Raw genomic sequence first — 19765 nt, forward strand, 5'->3', positions numbered from 1 at the left:
CCACAATCCCACTGCCAAAGGTGGTCACAGAAAAGAGAAGGATCCTATTCTTATCTGTCCATCGCAAACCTCGCCACTTCAAGGAGGGTTCCTGCACTAAGTCTGCTCACCACAAAGCCCCAGCATTAGAGAAGAAGGTGGATGAATGACAACTATGGGGACTTCCATGCTCAGGTTTCTTTTTTTTTTTTTTTAAGATTTTATTTATTCATTCATGAGAGACACACACACACAGAAAGAGGCAGAGACATAAGCAGCGGGAGAAACAGGCTCCATGCAAGGAACCTGACATGGGACTCGATCCCAGGACTCCAGGATCACACCCTGGGCTGAAGGCAGGCGGTAAACCACTGAGCCACCCGGGCTGCCCCAGACTCAGGTTTCTAAAGGGTGACCATCCTCAAGGTGAAGGAGCTCCAGTCACAGTTTTGGGAGCTGATGTTCTTGGGGATAGAACCCTCTCAGTTCATCACATGCCTTGTTCTGGCAGCAGGTGCAAAAGGAGAGGCCATAGACCTAGACAAAGATGTGTGGCTCTTCCTTCATAGCAAAACTGCAGAGTCCTCAACCCAGGATCCAGCAGGCCCTGTGCAGCTACCTATGCAGCCTCCATGCTCATTGAAATGTCAAGAACCAAAGTTTCAATGAGCAGGGAAGCCAAGGCTGCAGTCAAAACAAATGATCTTCATTTGCAAGGCCTTTGAGACACAGGAGAGCTGCAGTGCTTGTCATGGTGGCCATTTGCCAAGGGACCAAGACATGAATAGCTGCTCCTGGGAATGACAACCCACCCCTAGGCAGCCCTAGCAGTTTGTCTGGTCCAACCAATAGCCAACCATTTCCCCACCTTCCAGAGTTAGAACCAAAGCCCAGGGCTGCACTTTCAGTTGTATCTTGTTATAGCTTTTAATTCTTCTGCATCCATACCACTTTCCTTCTCCAGCAAATTGCTAAGAAAGGGCATTTCCAGAAGGAAGGGGAAGGTGGCGGGGGGGCTGGAACGAAATGATGGCAAAACAAAGACACACAAATGATCATTTAAAGAGGCAGTGTTGCATAATGGTTATGCAACAAATTTCAGAGCAAGATGTAGGTTCAAACCCCAGTTGTATCCATTACTAGCCATGAGCCTTCAGAAATACTATTTACCTTCTCTACCGGGGGTCAAATAATATACCTCTACCTAATGCTGAGTCCAGCATGATACTGGGCACAGTAAATACTTATCATCTTAATAAAAGTTATCAAAAGTTTACATAAGATGAAGGGCTTCCATAACTCCAATCTTTCATTCTGCAACTCTTTAAATGAGCACCTAGTAAATGCCAGCTGTTTTTCTAGGGAATGGAGATAAAAAGATTAAGACACTTAAGGAATCCCCTTGCCCTCATGAGCTTAAATTCTTCTGAGAAAACAGTCAACAAACGCACCAATAACAGAAATTAATACAGGTATTTTAGATGGAAGGAAAAAACATGGCACTGCAAAAAAGAATACGGCGGGTGTGGGGTGGGGTAGATCGGGATGGGGAGCAAGCAGAAAAGATCTGGCCAGTTATTAAGTTGTACTTTCTTTGTCACCTAAGTTCTGTAGCCAGAGGCCAGAGTCTGGGAAATGTTTCAAAAAAAAAAAAAAAAAAAAAAAAAAAAGCTTCTTATTCCCATCTGAAATTCTGCAACCCAGGTCCCACAAGAAATACAAATACCAAAAAAGCATCAGAGAATTTGTTTAGACTGATAACTGAACAAATGCACGTTAACATGGAGAATTTAATTTTCCACCTGGACAAATAGCCAAGATCAAAGAGAGCTCTAACTCTTAGTGCTGGCCAAGGTAAGTAAAAAGACAGCCTCACCCCTACCCAAGGGGAATGGAAATTAGTATGACCTTGTTGGAGCACAGTTTGACACTGGCCATCAAAATTACAGGTTAGCAGATTCTTTGACCCAGACTTTCTAGTAATTTATCCCAAAGAAATAAGAAGACAAGCATTAAAATACAAACGTGTTTTAAGCCTTAAGACACTGGAAACAACCTACATCTTCAGTAGAAAATTACTTAACAAAATATGCTAAATCCATACACAGAATACTGCCTAGCTATCAAAAAATAACATACCTCTATTTATCCAAAGATGGGAAAATGTTCAAAACATGGTGGTTAAGTAGAGAAAAACCAGTTTGCAGAGGGTATATATAGATTATCTCTATGTAGGAAAAAAAAAAAAAGCTGTATATGTAACCATGCATATGCATGCAGGAAAACACAATACCCAGCGAAACGTTAGCTCTGGTTCTCCCTGGAAGGCCCTCTAACAATCACTATAGTCTTTGTTGGGTTTTTTGTTTGTTTGTTTGTTGTGCTTTTTAGAGACAGAGTGTGTTGGGGGTGGGGGTAGAAGGCAGAGAAAGGAGAGAGAACCTACAGAGAATCTAATCTTAAATCCCAAGGCAGGGCTCGATCTCACAATACTGAGATCATGACCTAAGCCAAAATCAAGAGTCAGACGCCTGACTAAGCCACCGAGGTGCCTCTTGCTATATTCGTTGTACCTCTATGAATTACCTTAACTTTTTACAATAATCATATGTTACTTTGTCTTGCCCCACACAAATGAGATTTTAGGGAGGGATCAAGAAATGAAATGAGGAAATCATGCAATCATCTTTTATCACCTCCCTGCAATATTAACTCATGTCTAGCCTGGGTCCAAAGCAACTTTCTCAATATGCCAGGGCATGTGTTTGGGTTTTAAAATTCTTTCCTTGCAACTTCTTTTATTCCACACTGTTCCAAAGCGAATTAAAATAATAATTTCAAACTATCGTAGCATGGCTAGCGAAAAAACATTTTCAAAACTCCAGGGATGGAAAATAAGGGATTTAGCTTTTTTAAAGATGATTTTATTTATTTTAGAGACAGAGAGAGCACGAGCAGGGAAGGAAAAGGACAAGGACAAGGAAGGCGCACAATGTGCATGGTGCCTGACTCAGGGCTCGATCTCATGACCCTGAGGATCATGATTTGAGCTGAAACCAAGAGTTGGATGCTTAATGGACAGAGCCACCCAGGTGCCCCACGAGCTAACATTTTTTGAGATCTACTGATGTCACATTCAACGTCAGGTTTAATTTTTGCCACAACACCATCTGGTAGCTACTGTGGCCCATTCCCTCTTTCACAGATGAGAACACTGAGGTCTCAAAAAAATCCATACATCCCTCAGGGTCACAGAGCAGATGAGTGCAGATCTGATGAAGACTCTTCTCAGGGACAGCTGCATTTTCCCACGGCTGCTGTGACCCAGCACCACACACTGAGTGGCTTAATGAACAGAAATTTTTCCTCTCACTGTTCTGGAAGCTCGAAGTTCAAAATCAAGGTGTTGGTGGGGCCTAAGCTCCCTCAGAAACCTGTGGAATCATCCTTGCCTCTTCCAGCTGCTGGTGTTTGCCAACAATCCTTGGCGTTCCTTGGCTTGTGGATACATACATACCTCTGCACTCTGCCCCCACTGGCCGTGGCCCTTGCCTTCCTGTGCGCTTCTGTCTTTCTCCAAGGACTCCGGTCATATGGGAGTGTTATCTGCGAAGACCCTTTTCCCAACGAGGTCACACTGTGTAGCAGTCAGGGTTAGGATTTCAATGTATTTCAGGGGGACACATTTCTACCTGTAACACAGACCAAAGAAGACTACACTCCTTCCCCTAACACATCCTGCCCAGGGCAGCATGGCTCGTTAATGTCTTGCCTGCATCATAGCAGGTTTTACATGGACTTTCCGTGACTATGGAAGGCAACTCTCCTCTGCCTTCAGGTAAGACTAAAACCAAACTGTTCAAGGCACATGAGCTCAGGTCCCGCTCTCAAGACTCTCTACCTTCTACACCAGCTCTCATTACAGAAGTTACTGGGGGACTCTCTGAAATTATTTCTTCTTCCAGTACAGGTTCCGCTCTTGAGTTAAAACACACTCAAGAGCTTTGTAGTGTTACTATCACAAGAAAGATATGGAGGAAATATGGTTCACTTTCCCAGAGTCCCTGATTTAGGGTCGGATCGAATGCCCATGAGAAGAGGGGGAGACATGACCCTAGTTCACTAGGTTCCCGGTATTACTCATTGTCTTCGCAGTCCACTTAGATCAGACACCAAAAGCAAACTACCAGAAAGCTATTTCTTGACGGGATTAGTTACTTTTCTTTTTCAATTTCGAGAGCTGTTTCCAAAAGCAACAAGAATGTTGCTGAAACCAGTAATCAAAAGCCATTCTGTCAACTGGTAGTTTCCAGGCCAAGGCATTTGGCTCAGCAAACGGGGCGGGGGGTGGGGACAGAGCAAGGACCCGGCACGGGTGAGAACCAGTGTGCCCCATTTATTTCGTATGCCTCTCTAAGAATATCTACTCCGGAGCTCTCAAATTTGCTTTCCAATATGCTGCTGAGCGTAATGCCATTTGGAGGTAGATTTGGAACAAGTGAGCAACCTCCCCGGCTGTGTTTTTGCCTCAGTGTTGCAGAATTTCAAGCCTGTAAAGGTGAACAGCCTCCCATCTGCCTCCACCTCTCCATCTCGGTGAGCTGACGGATGGCCCAAAGAGACAGCTGGGACTGGGGCGCATCACGGGCCTCCCACCTGTGCTGCAATTGTGCAAAATGGCAGAGGCCTCCAACGAGCGTCAGGCTGTACCTTCCGTGGCAAGCAGCCTGATGGCCCTCCACAGCTGATGGCAGCAGGAGGCTGTACTTCCTGTGGCCTTACATGGTACACAAGGCTGACAATGGCTGAGACAGGCGTGAAATGCCCTGTGTCATTTGGCCTTGCCAAGTTCCTCCTACGCTAATTTCTCACACACCCTCCACCTCCGGCATCTCCTACCTTCCCTCCGTATCTCTCATCAAGTCCCCGGACTTGGAATTTTTTTTTTTTTAATTGGTGTCCGATTTGCCAACATATAGAATAACACCCAGTGCTCATCCCATCAAATGCCCCCCTCAGTGCCCGTCACCCAGTCACCCCCACCCTGGACTTGGATTTAGTAACAACTTTGTTTTTTTAAAAAATGGACTAAAACTGATCAAACTATCTAAAGAGGCACTGCCCAATAGGGTAGCCACAAGCCTCATGTGACAATTTACAGTTCAATTAATTTAAATGAAATAAAGTTAGAAACCTAGCCACGCAGCAAATGTTCAATGGCCACATGTGGGTAGTGGTTTAATGACATTGGACCATTCGGCTATAGGACATGTCTGTTACTGCACAGAGTTCTACTGGACAGCTCTGGCGAAAGGCTGGAAAGAGCAGATCTCCTTCCTTTCTTCTGTCCCCAGCCCCCCTCTACTCTGTATCCTTGCGACCTTATTTATATGCATAAACAGTATGTATGGATGCAAACCTCTTTTGTTAAAACTGATGAGAAAAGACCCTAAGCACTACTTTGCTCCATGTTTTCTTCACTTTGAGGATGCTCAGAGATCACAATATAAGTGTACAAATAGTGCTTCATTCTTTCGGTGGCCCTGTGGCAATCCATGGTCACCAGGACAACTGTCACCACCCCCTCTTCTAGCCACGCTCCCCTGTGTCCCCTTGCTCCCATCCCTTGCCAAAATACTGTCACCCTATCCCAGTGTCCACATCCTCAGGCTCTTTTCCAACCCTTGCCCTCACCTCTGGGTCTCATAAAAACCTGGCTCCTTCCCGAAGAAGCTGTCTGCCTCTGCTCTGAAGCTGAGGCAGTGCGTGCTCTCTCAGCCGCATTGGCAAAGCCTCCCTTCCTTGGGGTGAATTCTAAACCAAGCCTCCGGCTTTTTCCCTCGACACCCCCAGTCACCCTCAGACTGAAGCCCCCACTACATCTCCTTGCCATCAGCCCACACTTCCTGGCCCCTGTCCCTCGGTGGCTGACGGCAGCAATGCCTGCTTCACCATGTTCAGCTCCTCCCCAGATCCTGCAAGCACTCCTTCAACCCCAGATGGAGCATCCAGCCAATAGCTGGCATCACACATGACCCTGACCTTTCGTTCTCACTCTCAGATTACTGCCCCACACCCATGACTGTCTCCCTAAGCAAGATTTCTCATCCCTGAGGACTCTTTACTGACCTTGCCATGGCCACCTACACTGAGTGAAAGCAGCTAGTTGCAGAAGAACACATACTCTGTGATTCTACTTATCTGAGGTACCTAGAGTAATCCAATTCAGAGTAACAAAGTAGAGTTGTGGTTGCAAAGGGCTGGGGGAGATGGACAAGGATAGTTGTTTAGTAAGTATGAAGTTTCAGTGTTGCAATGATGAAGAAGTTCTGGGGACTCTGTTCACAACGGTATATGAATATATTTCATTTTACTGAACCAGAAGCTTAAAATGTTTAAGATGGTAAATTCCATGTTACGTATTTTTTACCACAATAAAAAAATGCAAAACAAAACTAATGAGGATCCACTCTGTAGCTGGATACCTCTTAACAATCTAGGTGCAAAATGCAGTACTCTGGTGGTGCTAGAAGCATCCTCTCCTCCTCTGGGCATCTAACACCCTATCCCATGCAGCCAGCACACACAGTATCAGGTGACAGGGCTGATGAAACTCCCTCTCCTCTGGCACTGGCAATTCCAAGCTCAAGATTCTTTCTGAAGCATAGAGTCAAAGTAGGACAAATTAGAGGAATTAACTAAGGACCATTTGGATATTCCCCCATTTATTATTCTCCAGCAACTAACTGAAAGCCAATAGTTTTTCCAGCTATGCCTCTCATAATTCATTCATGCTCATTAATATGCAAACATCAGTTTCTCAGCTGGCAATGATTCCATGAATTTTTAATTTACATGGGATGAGGCAGAGATTAAAACTTTAAACTAAAGCCAACAGTACAAAGGACTGTGGAGTGTCACCTTGATCCCTACATTTAGATCCTCCAAATGAATTCATGGGCATCATTGTGTGAATGATCATCCAGGAATTATCAAAACAACTCTTCTGTAAGTTTTTGTCTTCTCAGTATCAACAGAGATACACATTTTTTTTTTAATGGTACCTGTTTGGGGATCACTAAAAAACAGTGAGACCAATGACATGTCTTGTCATCAATCTTCTAATCTTGGAAAAACTCCAGGCCACCTGGCAAATGCTCAGAGATCTCAACTCTATAGAAAAGCCACAATAATTTGTAGATTTGTGACTAATATGTAAGAAACTCACTTCAACATAAAGGAAATCAGATTTTTAAAAGCACATTAGAAGAGAGAAATTGAGAAACATGGAACTCAATTCCTTCTGGAATTGCAAATCAAATTCTGATTAGTAATTCTAAAGTAAGAGAAGATAGAGGGAAGAGCTTTCTATTTTGAGGACAAAGCCCAAAAGAATTATCATATAAGCCGCATACGTAATTTTAAATTTCTAAAAGCCACATTAGAAAAAGGAAACAGAAGTAAATTAATTATAATAGTTTAATCCAATACATCCAAAATACTCTTTTTTTAAGATTTTATTTTTAAGTAATCCCTACACCCAACATGAGGCTTGTACTCAGGAGTCTGAGATCAAGAATTCATGCTGCACCAACTGAGCCAGCTAGGCACTCCATATTCAAAATATTCTTACATTAACATGTAATCAATATTTTTAAAACTATTAATACAATGTTTACATTCATTTTTTATGAAGTCTTTATAATGTAGTATTTTACACTTAACAACACCTCTTAATTTGGACCAGCTACACACAAGTGCTAAAATAGCCACCAGCCGATACTGTACTGGACAATGCAACTACAGAAGCAAAGAATAGGGATGCGTGGGTGGCTCAGCGGTGATCCCAGGGTCCTGGGATCGAGTCTTGCATGAGGCTCCTTGCAGGTGCTTCTCCCTCTCCCTATGTCTGTCTCTCTCTCTCTCTTTCTCTCATGAAAAAATAAATAAAATCTAAAAAAAAGAACCAAAGAATAATGTCCTTCTGACAGGAAAAGGACTAGCTCTTGAAATGTGAGCATATCTCTAGGTTGTCCTCACTGTAGTCCTCAAATAATAGTTAGCAACAACTTTGGTTTTTATACTAGCTGCTCCTTTAGCTAGACTAGTATTAATTCAACTTTAATCATCATGGTACCATCATTTGAAAATTTACAAAATCGGGGGCAGCCCAGGTGGCTCAAAGGTTTAGCGCTGCCTTCAGCCCAGGGCGTGACCCTGGAGACCTGGGATGAGTCCCCATGTCGGGCTCCCTGCATGGAGCCTGCTTCTCTGTCTCTCTCATGAATAAATAAATCTTAAAAAAAAAAAAAAAGAAAGAAAGAAAGAAAAGAAAAAGAAAATTTACAAAATCGTTACTACAAAAACATTACTACAAATGTTTTAACTTTTTTCAACTATAAATTGACTCACTTTTTAAAAAATTAACTTACTCCTAAACAATATCTATGCTAGAACAGATCTGATACTTGACATTTTTTTTATTTTAATTTTTACTTTTTCTTAAGATTTTATTTATTTGAGAAAAAGAGAGAGAGCAAGCATGTGCAGGAGGAGGGGCAGAGGGAGAAGCAGACTCCCCACTGAGCACAGAGCCCAACCCCGGGCTCAATCCCAGGACTCTGGGATCATGATCTAAGGGGAAAGCAGATGCTTAACTGACTGAGCCACCCTGGTATCCCATGATACTTTGTATTTGTTAAAAGAGCTAATGCATGTTAAAATAAAATTTAAGACTTCAAAGAAGTCTCTGTGCTCCACCTAAAGCCAACAGTGAAATAAAATCTGCTCTCACTTGTGAATCAGTTACAGCATTATCTTTCAAAAGTTTTCCATTTGGCACGTGCAACCCCATTACTATCTGAGTCCCCTAGCACCTAACATTTATATCTCAAAATTTGTACATTAAGTATGACATAGCATCCTCATCAAGACTACCTTCTGTCTGGGCGCCACCACAAACACAGCAGGGGAGCATTAACTCATTTGTATTAAGCTGTTCAAAAGCCACAGAGGTGGGATCAAACTCTTCCCTTAATGACCAGTGGTGGCTCAGTCTCAAAGGAGCCTCATTAATAATTCCTTAATAATTAATAATGATGGCTGCTAAGGCTTCCTGAACTACATGCCAAACACTGCTCTAAGCTATATTATATATATTTTTCTAGTATCTAAACATATATGTTACAACATATATATTACATTAGCATTACGTATCATGCGTACATCATATATACAACACCTCTATGAAGGAGGTATTGTTGTTTTCCTGATTTTCCAGATGAGGAAACAGGGCATGGAGCCCTTAGCAGCTTCCTACAGTCACAGAGCTAGCAAGTGACAGAGCTTTCAAAGCCAAGAAATCTGACTCTGGAAACTGTGCTGTTATCAGCTTGGAGATTACAAATGAAACAACGAGATGGGAGTTGAGAAAGACGGGTTTTATGGCCACAAACTCAAATTCCTCAAAGACAGATCATTACCCACAGGATGGAGAGGCTGGGACAAGCCAGGTCCTCAAATAGAGAAAGGAATGGAGGACAAGTAAGGTAATTTAGAATATGCTCAAGATGCCTTCCATAAATTACAGTGGAAAACTTATTTTACTTAGAAAGAAAGGAAAAATGTATGGGAATCCGAGAGAACAAAGATTCCACAGACATAAAGAGGATGGGAGGATGGTTGAATTGAAAGATGGACGGATCGATGGACAGACGGACAGAAGGATAGACAGGCAAATAAGCATACAAACATTCACTCCAGACTCAAGAGCAGAGAACAGGAGAATTATAAAAGGACACCCCATCTCTTTGGTCATCCCAAAAGGTGCCTATCATATGTCTGATAGCACAGCAGGCACTCTCAAAGGCAATTTGGGTCCTTATGCTCATCCTTGGGACCAAAGCTGTAAGGTAAGCTAGACTGACAGCCTAATTACGTGGCCTTCCTTTGCAAAAGTTCTACCGCGCATAAGATAAAAATCCACTTACATGTATTCCCTATGGGCAGAGTGCACAGCCGCAGCATTGCTGTAACGCCACAGGACAATCGCCGATGACAGGACATCGAGGATGGCATCGAACTAGGAGAAGGAAACATGGCATTAGTGCTTTCCAGAATTAATAAGGCATGACTGTGAAGACACAAGACATGGAGGCTTTGAATCTGAGCCAGTGACCTCAGAGCAAAGTGGCTTCACATCATTACGATACAGGCTACTCCTCATTCTCACGTGGGGTCCTGGGAATCTAGAGCCAAGGCCACTGGACATGCCAGCCTCATGGCAGTGCCATGACTCCTCCTCATACCTCGTGCTGTCCCCACTAACTAAGGAAACACACTCTCTGGTGCAGTGGGCTCTGCTCTCTGGGCCCTGGCTCCTAGCACTCTGGAGACACGAAGGGACCTATACTGCTCTGACACCTATTTCCCAGCAGGCAAAATAATTGCAGCATTTCCCCCCACATGCCAAGTAAAAGATTCAGTATAAGGATTCTATGCCTCTGGCTTTCAACAGGATTGTTCTACCTAAGGTTCGGGGGGGGGGTGGCGGGGGGCACTCAAGGGTCCTGGGAAATCTGCTAACACTCCAAAATTGTATACAAAATTCAATGCTCTTGTTTGAACAAATGAAGGAATGTGTGACGGACAGGGACAGAAGAAAGAGGAGAAAAGAGAGATGTGTGTGTGGTGGGGAGGGAGAGAGAGAGAGAGAGAGAGTGTGTGTGTGTGTGTGTGTGTGTGTGTGGAGAGACTGTCCATACCTTTTTCAAAGGATTCTGAAACAATCTACAACTTCCAAAACATTAAGTTCTCACAGCAAAGGGAAGAAGTGGATTTGGGAACAGGAACATGCCCTCAGGTACAGGAAACCCTAAAGCTGCGTGGGAGGATGCTGGAGCTCTCTGGATGAGTCACTGCACCATATCGTACTTTCGATCTGGAAAACTACAAGCACTAGCAGTCTCTGGAAGGAATGTGGGGAAACTTCACCCATGCTTTAAATATGCCTCTCCTGTCAAACATCTCAGATCCGTTTTCTCCGACCAATTCCCATCAGGAAGCAAGTTTGCAGCCCCTTGAGGAGAATCAAGGGGCTGCAGTCTGACTTGTCTAGTACTAGGAGCCCTTATACTAACCGCCAACATCCCTGCCTGCACCAGCAAATTCTCCACTCCAGCATGTGCCCACTGTCACGCCTACAACCTCGAGGGAGAAAAACAGGCCATAAGACGCTCAAACATCTTCTCAACCAGGTGTGGAAAATGAGGTCCCCCTAATCTGTTCTGGAGACCTGTAAGGCATCGTTGCTGTCTACTTGCATGGAATTGTAATTTTTTATAGAAGCTATTTCCAGACAAGGTTTGTTTGCATTGCTAAGCTCTCATCTGCTAACCACCCTCTGAACGGCGAGCCCAGGGTGAGATTTGTGGGCTCAGGAAAAAACGTGCAAAACTTCATAAAAGTACATTTCAGGTTACTTACTGCAAACCCAAAAGCAGAGGCGCTGTACCTCATAACGGAGACAGCTAAAAAGAAAGAAAATATTATTCAGAATATTTTAAGACCTCATGGATATTTTTCTCTCATTTCTGAGTATATTCCTAGAATTGATAGGGCCTTTTTAAACATGCCCGGAAAAGTTCCCAGAGAATTAAGTTAAAAATTAACTGTACTTGTAACACCTACAAACTAAAACAGGTAAAGAGTGAAGTGAAAAGATTGCAGACTCCACCAGCAACAGCGTCCCTTCCCACCATGTCCTTAAGCACCAAAGGGCCGGCTTCATGATAAAAATGCCAAGCACTTGTCAATCAAACGACTGCTAAGACTTTGAAAATTTAGCAATTGGGGAACAGAGAGCTGGGAACAGCACAAAACTATCAGAGCAGAAGTGCAACCGTCCACGCTGTTCCCATCATAAGGTAAATAGGGGTGGTATCTATATGCACATGCCATTGCTAACACAGTTGAGAGAAATCTCTTGCCCATCAGAGCTTAAAATCCAGCATAGGCCTCAAGAAAACTGTTTAGGAAAACAATAGCAATGATCTTAAATAAGAGAGGTCTACAAATATAGATTTAACAGTTAAAATTAAAACACTGCTCCATATTCAAAAATCTATCTACTTTTGGGGAAGTTGACTGAGTAGCACAGTTGCCTAATTCTGTGATCTGTTCTGTGCCAAAGCCATGTCCAGGTTCAAAGACTATTCTCAGTTTGATTTAATAAAGGCAGTTCTCCAAATAAAAGCATATGTCCACCCTCCGACAAAGAATGAAACTCTACCCAATGGGTCAGCAGAGCTTTGAAGTGGACTGTCCCAGGCACAGCTACGACCAGCAGCTGACTCATGGAGTCCGTGAGGTGTGAGTGTGGAGCATGGAGTCAATACCCATTTGGAACCCCCATTCAGCTCACCACATGTCCCTTCTCTGGGGCCTATTCCCTGTCCTATCCATAACATCCGCAAATGGACTCTGGACAGCTTTGCAGCCCTGCCCCCAGCCCTATCAGGTCATATGACCCAATGTGAAGCAAGTATATTTCATTTTCTGTGAATTAGGAATTGAGACCAAGAGGGAATCTAGTTGGTCAGTTAATGTTGTTGGAATTGAAACCTGGGAACACAGAAGCAGAGTTGGCCATTGTTTTCTATAAACTCCGAGAAGCAGAAACATAAGCCCGGGTTAAAAACGACTCTCGGGCAAGGGAGTCACTAGCCTCTGAAGGTTTCCAAGCCTTTCCTGGGGGTTAGCTATATTCCAGTCCTCAGTGTAAGGCAAATGAAATTTATTACACTCCTGATCATCTTTGGTTCTTGCAAAAAAGTGCTCCAGTTGTCCCTGCTGTTCTTCTTACGGGCACAGGGAGAGAGAAGAACAGTGGAGTCCACTGTATATAGTGATGGGCCGTAGCTTTCATGGGCAATGCAGCTGTGCAATGCAAAGGGGCACTAGATCTGATCTTCCCAAAAGAATCCAACTCACAGGCCGTACTGACATGGGCCGAAAGGCAGGAGATCCTTTGAGGAGCTGCCCTGAGCACCAAGAGAAGCTAGAGGACGCTGAGCCTGACTTGCACTAACTACTCCACAACTTGTTAATTAAGCTCCACAAAATTCCATAGAAATGAGTATTGTTTTTTTTTTTCTTCACAGCGTATTTTTACAGTATCTTAGCCATGTGCTTTTTGTGGGTTACTCCTTTATCAGCAGTGGAAACTTTCCAGCTCCTACCATCTTGCATGGACCCTCGATATATAGAGCAGATAAAGAGGAGCTGCCCAAGCTGGAGCTCCCACACCATCTCTACCCACCCCATCTGGCTTGGGCACCATGGTACGCAGGCCACACCTGAGAAAGCACCCCATCCGCCGGCCGGAAAGACTGCCTGCTTTCCAAGAGGTAAACTGTTACTTTAAAAAGCTTTAATCAAAAAATTGAAAATTAAAATAAGCTTGAATCAGTTATCTGGTAATACCAGACATTTACACAGTGGACTACAGATTTCAAAGAACTGTATGCCCAGTTGATTATAATTAAAAACACAAGGAACTTTATCTTAGAGATTCTGGAACCCGACGAAGGAGATGGCCATTGACGACAGATTTCCCTGACTCAAATGGAGTCGGCATCTGTGATTTCAAACCCTCTCAGAATTACATGGCAAAGTTCTGCTTGTGTGACTGATTCAAGCCTGCCCAGTGGATGAACAGCTTAGAGCACAAGTGGACTATTAACACTGTTCTAACCCCCATGCACCAAGGAAAATGTGAGCAAGTAGGCTCTAGGTTAACCCAGAGTCCTTCAGAGAAGTGAAGGATTAACATGTATCATTTACTTATAAATTGCCTCTATCTAATCTCCTTAATGAGATGGAAAGAAAGAAAATGCCAGAAATTGCATGGGGAATCCAGGGGACACCGAAGGGCCCTGCACAAGGCCGTGACCCTGACAGCTTCCCTATTGAGCAGTTCCCGCTTGGAGAACCGCAGGCCTGGGCCAGGATGACCCAACCAAAGTAGGGTTTACAAGGCAGGTGCTCCGGAAGCCACAGACATACTTGGCCGAGCGTAGCTGAAAGCCACCAGAGGTCCAACAAAAGTCTTGTGGTGCCTTTAAGGCAGGTGCACATTCAACCATGGATGACAGATAAGGACCCTCTGGGCCTTGGAATTATGCGGCCAGCTGGCAGGATGCACCGAGAGCCAGGCCGGGGGGCAGCCGTGAGGCGGAGCTCTCTCCCCAAGACTGCTCAAGGTCAAGGCAGGGGCCACAGAGCTGAAGGAAACGAAGCCACCACGGCTGTCAGCTGGTGGTGTGGGGTGGTGCGGGGCCTGGATGACAAATGCCACCGCTGCTCTGGAATGGAGTGCCCAACTGTCAAAAGCCTCCAAATTCATCTGGAGAGCACTGCTCTCAGAACCCCCTTGAGAAAACCTCAAGAAAGTCCCGTTCCTCACATTTAGAACTTGTCTCTACCGCTCACAATTTAAACATGTAGTTCAGGAGCCAGTGGCCACCAGCAGCCTCCGGAGCATGCAGTTATAGGCCATTGGAGCCTCATTCCTCAGGGAGCTGAGGCCTGGGCTTCCCCTCCTTATGACGCTCTCCCTCCCCCTGGTGAGAGTGGCAGCAGACTGCCGTCTAATTAGGCTGGCCTCACACATCCAGAAATGCATGCTTACGCTGGGACTGGGTGCCCTGCATGCCATGCTTTTTTCCTCCCCCACTAAGGCACAGGGGCCCTAAAATGTTCATAAGTAAAGTGAAGATCTGCAGTTCTGGGACTTTTCCAGTATCCATCCCCCATTCATAGAAGAGCACCCTGGGAAGAGCTATCCCTCCTACGTTCGGAGTGTGTGGTATGGGTGGGATGACATCATCACCCCCACTCCCATATTTCCTTGTCTCACAGCCAGAGTTAAAGATTCAGGGTGCCACAATTCAATGTGAACCAGTGAGAACCTCTCCTGAGTTTTTGTGAAAATACTGGGAAGGGGCTGTCTAAGATGGGACTGTACAGTTGGTAGCATGAAAACAGGCAGCAATTTTCTCCTAAATGGGGAGAAGCTGCCTCAGAATGAAGCCAACACAGAGGAAAGCATATAGGAAGGATTAGAGACACAAATCAGACCCCTAGTAACACAGACTGAACCTCTAGAATCAGCCCTGAGGCACATCCCTATATTTTTCAATTACGTCAGCCAATAATTTCCTTTAATTTGCTCAAGCCAATAATTTTAATTTGCTCAAGTCAATAATTTTCTTTAATTTGCTCAAGCCAGTTTGAGTTTATACCACTTGCAGCTATGAGTCTTAATACAATTTACCTTGTCCAATAATCCCATGTCCAAAAAACTCTTTTAGTGCTTAAGAAATGGAAAAACGTTTTATACACAGAAGGTTCATAGTAGGTTTATGTAATTTATAATAGCAAAACACTGAATGCAATTTAAATGTCCAGCAGTAGGGTGATGATTAAAGTCCAGTCCATTAAAAAAATAAGCTATATGTAAGGTATACATAACGCATTTCAAAATGTTGACCAAAAATACGTTTAGTTAATGCTTATGTGAGCATATTAATTAGAGCGATAATGGTAATCAACATACACGTGGTATGATTAGTGCCATCAGCACGGGGTGCCACGAGAAAGGATGGGCCTGGGTCAAAAGGCATTTTGGCTAGCACAAGTGCAAACTCAATGGGGAGGTCAGCAGAGGTTTCACGGAGAAGGTGACATTTGAGCAAAATGAGGAAGTGAGGGAGTGAGCCATGCAGTCATCTGGAGGGAAGAACCTTCCAGATAATGGGAACAGTCAGTGCAAAAGCCCGGAGATGGAACACCTGGTATATGTGAGGCCATTTTGCCTGAAGCAAAAAGGAGCAAGACAAAAGTCATGTGAAATAACAGACTTCCCGTTTGAGGGGGAAAAAAATGAGGTAGAAAAGGGCAAGATACAAGATAATATACGTGATATAACTAGCTTTACAGTACAACCATGTTTTTAAAATGCATTGTAAACAATTAGGAAAAAAAAAAAACCTCAGACAGTAACAGTAGTCAATTTGTGCTGGATAGAGATATTTGAGTGGATTTCTTTCCTTTCTACCTTTTTTGTATTTTTTTTAAAGACTTTATTTATTCATGAGAGACACACACACACACAGAGAAAGAGGCAGAGACACAGGCAGAGGGAGAAGCAGGCTCCATGCAGGGAGCCTGACATGGGACTCGATCCCGGGACTCCAGGATCATGCCCTGGGCCAAACACATGCACCAACCGCTGAGCCACCTAGGCGTCCCTTTTTTTTTTGTATTTTCCACGTGTTCCATAACCACCATATATGACCATTCAAGTCAGAAAAAAAAAAAGAAATCCATTTTATTTGGGGGAAAAAATTAGCCAACTCCTAAAAACACAGCCAAAGATCTAAAACAGAATAGCAGAAATCAGATTTATGACGTCCATCGAGGAGTAGGCTGCAATGCTTCTGGCTAATCAGAAAACAGACTATCATACATGTCTTTAATATGGCTCAGTTTCTGAAATCCATCTCTCCGAGCCAGACCACCTACATGAGCCAGTTGCTGATGCCACAGGACACAGGAGGGTCACGCCAGCCAAGGTGTGGCACATCCGCAAAATGTCCTTCTCTGTGCAAGGGCCCTTCTGCCTCCCAGGATTTTGCTTGTCCTACACTCTACTCTCATTTATGTGTCCAGGGAGTAATAACAGCTACACTGCCAGAGGCACACACATACAACAGAAGTCTTAAATAAATATTTATACAGGTCCTGTTCGAGACCAGACCTTCCTTAACCGAGTCACGTGCAGGCCAGAACGCCCATCAGCTGGAAACTCAAATTCAAACAGAAAGACAGCTGGAAAGTGGAGTGGACCCAGGTAACCCCCTGTCAGGACAAAGCCGAATGCAGATCACGCAGCTGAATAAGCAGCAAGCTTTGAGGGAGGATTGTGGAGGTTCGAAGTGCCTTGGAAATGCAGAGAGGTGAGGGTGCCAGCAAGGCGACTGTGGTCAACGTGGTCAACGCTGGCTGCAGAGAGCCCTCGACAACGTCGAACAAAGAATGCCATTTCAATTGCAGGCTAGATTTACAGCAACAATGAGGTCCCATCTGTCATTCTCTCCTAAGTAAGGCAATAATTATCTTGAGCCTTAGCACTCTTTAGCAATACCCCAGGCCCCATAACACCTCCGAGTTTGCTAAATTATATGGCCAGTAAAGCTCCGTTAATAAATCAATCCCACTTTAATTAGACCACCTCTGTCACTCAGACGCCTGGCAACCGCCTTGCCCGCAGCCGGGTGACTAACCCAACCTGAGAAGCCTTCTCTCCATCACCACCTTCGTCATGCCTGCGGCAGCCCAGACACAAAAGGTGGCGCTAAGAGGGGTCAAAATTAATTGGTTTATGTTCAACTCGCTTCAACAGAACGTCCATAATCTGTGATAGGATGCTGAATTCAGTCATCACTGGAGGAAAAGAGAGGGAGAAGCGGTTTGAAAAACAAATCGAAGGGCACCTGCGTGGCTCAGTGGTTGAGCCCAGTCTGCTGTCAGCTCAGGTTGTGACCTGGGGCCCTGGGATTGAGTCCCCCCATCACGCCTCCTCTGCCTGTGTCTCTGCCTCTGTGTGTGTGTCTCTCATGAATAAATAAAATCTTAAAAAAAAAAATCAAAACAGCTTCGTCCCTTAGACTACTCATTCTCCACTGCAGCACAGTGACTTCACTTTGTATTTTATCTGTCTAGATCAGAATTTGCAAAAGGGCCACCTGTGGATGAAATTTGGAAGTTTTTGTGTGACCTATACAGTTCTAGTCAAATATCAGAATTGGCTACCACCATTGTTACATCAGGAGACTTCACAAATTAATACAAAGAAGTACACTTGGATTTTTGGCTTCTCTGGAAAACCTGAGATCTGCTGGTGCGGAGCTGTCCCTCCCTCCCAAAAATACCAGTGGGGGCATGGGGCATGCACCGTTGGCCATCTGCCTCTCCTACAGCATCAGACCCAGCTGGCCTTCGTCTCCCTGCCCGGCCCCCTCTGGCCTCTGGTTGACTCAGTAGGCTTCGGTATGGGGCCTTAGAAGCAGCCCACAAGCAGCATAAGGGAAAGGACAGTAGCTTCACCTCCGTATCTGCAGTTCTTAGCAAAATGCCTGCCACATAGTCATTGTGCTGCATGGATGGTGGTCTCCAATGTTTCCTACTAGAAGGTCTGGTTCTCAGCAAATTACAGTTAGCTCTACCATGGGTCAGGTTCTCAAAGTCTGTATCATTTTTGAAGAGTTTCTGTAGAACCAAGAACCATTAGTCAGTCCCAGGCAGGCTATAGGCATTGCCCACCCATACTCCAGGGCTCTGCCTGCCTGCAGGGAAGCAAACCCTCACCAAGACACAGCCTTGGTTACCCAATTTTCATGAATATTTATGGACTATCTTCCATCAAGTCAACGATCTACCCTCACTTGTTGGTACACTAACTCTAAAGATCTCATTGGCCAGAACTAACAGTAGGAGCATGGTTCTTGCTGAATATCAATTACATATTTTTCATCACATGTAATTTTACTCCTCTTTGTGTTGTGGTTCCCTGTGATGCCAGCACAGCTCTCAAGAAAGTAGTATATTACCCATGGGCAACAGGTGTGGCCGGGCATCCTCAGGCTACACTCAGCTCCTATCCTACAATCCACCCTGTCTAGTCCAGCTTGAGCCCACCAATCATCCTTACATTCAACAAATGTTTATTGATCATCTACTACATGCCATATACTATTGCACCAAGCTGGGGATACCACAGTCACTTGCTCAACAATTTGATGAAATATGCCTATGAAAGCCCTAACTATCCCTTAATCACAGAACACTTTTTTTTTTTTTTTTTTGCCTAATAAATAAAGCATTCATTCAGAAGAAAACAGAGATGGGTAAATTTTTATAAAACAGAACCCTCACAGTTTGTCTTGTCTAGCCTTCTGTTCTGAGTGTGGTTGCTGAGAATGTAAGCCTAAATGCTCACTCTCAGTCCATTCTAACTTGACTCCGCACCTCTCCTCTGCCACCCCTTCCCAGTGCCCTCACCTTGTACCACCCAGAAATGATCCTTGTCTTCCCCAACCAGCTTATGAAAACCTTAAGTCAGGAGTTACACAGTATTCACCTCTCTATCCCCAGGGTCTGTGAAAGCACCAGCACATAGTTGGTGCTCATTAATTTCTGAGTAATAAATGCCTGAGCAATCTCTAAACCTAAACAGTAGTGTCTGGGTAATCAGAGTTAGCCAAATGCATGGATGTTGCCACCTAAGGTCACTCTTTGTCAGATCACTAAGATGGTCCTTCTTCGGACACTGCTGACACCATACCACACAAGGGACCTCTCTGGCTTAAAGAGCTGCTAAAGAACTTTTTTAAAAAAAACAGAACATATCATGGAGAAGAGGAATACAATGAATAAGACTTCAAAGACTTGGCTTAAAGAAATGGTGCTGAATAAATATTTACTCAGTGGAACTGAATCAAAGTCATCAGAAGACCATTAGCCTTATCATTTGGACAATAAAAGTCAAACATAGTAGAATAAAGACATTTTCTCCCTTCCCTTCCTCCCCTTCTCCTCTATAAAACCCACCAAAGCAATGAGAAGCATGGAACAACAGAGAAAGAATATAATGATCAAAGAAATTAGAAAATGGTCAACCTCAAACTCCCAATTATAAAGAAAATCTACAAATACATTAAAATTT

At 44.2% G+C, this 19765-nt stretch overlaps 1 protein-coding gene across 1 annotated transcript in view; it reads right to left on the reverse strand.

Moving 5' to 3' along the window:
* The window catches only part of TMEM163 (transmembrane protein 163), a 224308-nt gene that overhangs the window by 77709 nt on the left and 126834 nt on the right, over window positions 1–19765 (reverse strand). The window contains 2 exon segments of the mRNA XM_025430327.3: window positions 9969–10060; window positions 11464–11507. Of these exon segments, the coding sequence (XP_025286112.1) occupies window positions 9969–10060; window positions 11464–11507 (136 nt within the window).

Source organism: Canis lupus, chromosome 19, assembly GCF_003254725.2.
Source record: "Canis lupus dingo isolate Sandy chromosome 19, ASM325472v2, whole genome shotgun sequence".
Classification (NCBI taxonomy): domain Eukaryota; kingdom Metazoa; phylum Chordata; class Mammalia; order Carnivora; family Canidae; genus Canis; species Canis lupus.